The 1,729-nt window shown below is 36.6% G+C and overlaps 1 protein-coding gene across 1 annotated transcript; it reads left to right on the top strand.

Moving 5' to 3' along the window:
- The first annotated feature begins 484 nt into the window (after window positions 1-484).
- Window positions 485-1,510, top strand: LOC17892842. Its single transcript, XM_006299883.2, has one exon. The coding sequence runs from the start codon at window positions 502-504 to the stop codon at window positions 1,372-1,374; it is 873 nt and encodes a 290-aa protein (XP_006299945.2). The 5' UTR covers window positions 485-501; the 3' UTR covers window positions 1,375-1,510.
- The last annotated feature ends 219 nt before the right edge of the window (window positions 1,511-1,729 follow it).

Here is a 1,729-nt window from a genome sequence, read left to right as displayed (position 1 = left end):
ACATAGTAACAAAGATTACTTGAAAAGATTTGCGAGAAGAGTAAATGGCATCGACGACCAGCTCATGATCCTAATTGAAGATATCATTTACGCTTAGATGTTGATACAAATATAACACCGTTCTATATATAACACGAATTTACCAAGCTTCATATACATCATTAAATGGAAAGATACATATATCATATCATGTTGCTAGAGTAAGTTTAGCAAACTTGCTTTATCCATCAGAAAAATTGCAATGTGGTAAAAGAGAACTCTCGACCAAGTCATGAATGTGTCTATCTTATCTCATTTATAACTAACGGTTAAGTCCGACTTTGACTCTAGTAGTGTGTCTCGAGTTTTAGAAACTCTCTTCATTTCACACGGTAAATGAGATCTCAAATATTTCAAAATTTAGTCATGTACATCCTTAACCTAATGCTGCTCGTTATGGGCCGAGCCCAAACAAAGTCTGCCCCCCCCCCTTTCAGCCCATTTGCAAACCTACCAAAGCCCATGAAGATTGTATTCCAAACTCTTCTGAGGCCCAGGACTGTTTTCTCTTTTATTTTGACAAATTCACGTTTAATGAAGTCAATATTGTCTAAGGTTGGTAGAAGACGCTTTCCTATCACAGTAACGATGGATTTAAATTGGATTCACCATTATCTTTCACGAATCCTGGTTGATAGAGATGTCTGTGAGGTTCTCATTACTTTACCTGAAGCCCCCTTTCCTAATTTTTGCCAAGTTCCCAAGAGTTGTAAGAAGAACGGCATTATGATCCCGGCTCTATGGAGCGGTGATTACCGAAGCTTCATCAACTTTCTATACCCGCTTTCTCTGAATACCAAGCTCAATCATGTGAATTTCAATGGTTTCAAAGATATTTCCCAAACCTCTAAAAGCTGGACGAAGAACGGCATTATGATCCCTCTTTCCATAGAAAAGGGGTTACCGAAGCTTCTCCAAGCTTTTATGTTCGCCTCTATGTTCTCAGAACTCAGTCGAGGGTTAATCTTCCGGGTGTATAATGTAAATCGAGAATATCTTCAAGATGAACCCAAGCCTTTATCCCATGCTTTAAAGCAAACCTCTCCTGGAATGTCTCCGCCTTCCTCTATGGTGGAGCGTTTTATTGAAAGCTCCAATGCGCTATTCGTACGAGCTGTTTGTGACCACGAGCTGGTCTTGGATATCCTGAAGTTTGTCTTCAATGTGGAATCCATCATGGTCTTCATTAGAGTTATTCATTTGGTTGCAAGCTTTTCAAACTTTTGGAGCTTTCCCTCGGATAAATCTTTAAGCCTTTATCTTTATCTCTTTGTTTATGTCTTTTGTATTTCATCAGCTCATGCTTTGTATGAACTCCCCTCTGCTGAGGTTTAAGTGAATGCAATCTTTGTTTGCCCAAGAAAAAAAAAAAAAAAAAAGTCATGTACATTATCGTTTTAAGTTATAGTCATTTATATTCAATCGCTTTTAATTACTAATTCTTTTGTGATCTTCTACGATGCACTTGTTACCTCTCCCCATCTAGTTTATTTCCACCTTCTATTAACTCTCATATAATATATATTGAAGTGTGAGTTGATTTGTAAGACATATCATAACAATTTCTTCCTTAATAATAGTCCATTTTGGGTTAAAAGCATTTGATTCAAATGATGGGATATCAAACTTGTTTTTTTTATTATGTTAGAAAGTTATAGTTCTACTTATTCAAAGTGGAATTTCAAGTGAT

The sequence above is a fragment of the Capsella rubella genome, unplaced genomic scaffold, assembly GCF_000375325.1.
Source record: "Capsella rubella cultivar Monte Gargano unplaced genomic scaffold, Caprub1_0 scaffold_3, whole genome shotgun sequence".
NCBI classification, from domain to species: Eukaryota; Viridiplantae; Streptophyta; class Magnoliopsida; order Brassicales; family Brassicaceae; genus Capsella; species Capsella rubella.
This window is presented reverse-complemented; position numbering and strand designations above follow the sequence as displayed.

Coding starts and splice junctions, on each gene's coding strand:
- LOC17892842 (XM_006299883.2), top strand. CDS start 502: ATGAAGATTGTATTCCAAACTCTTCTGAGGCCCAGGACTGTTTTCTCT.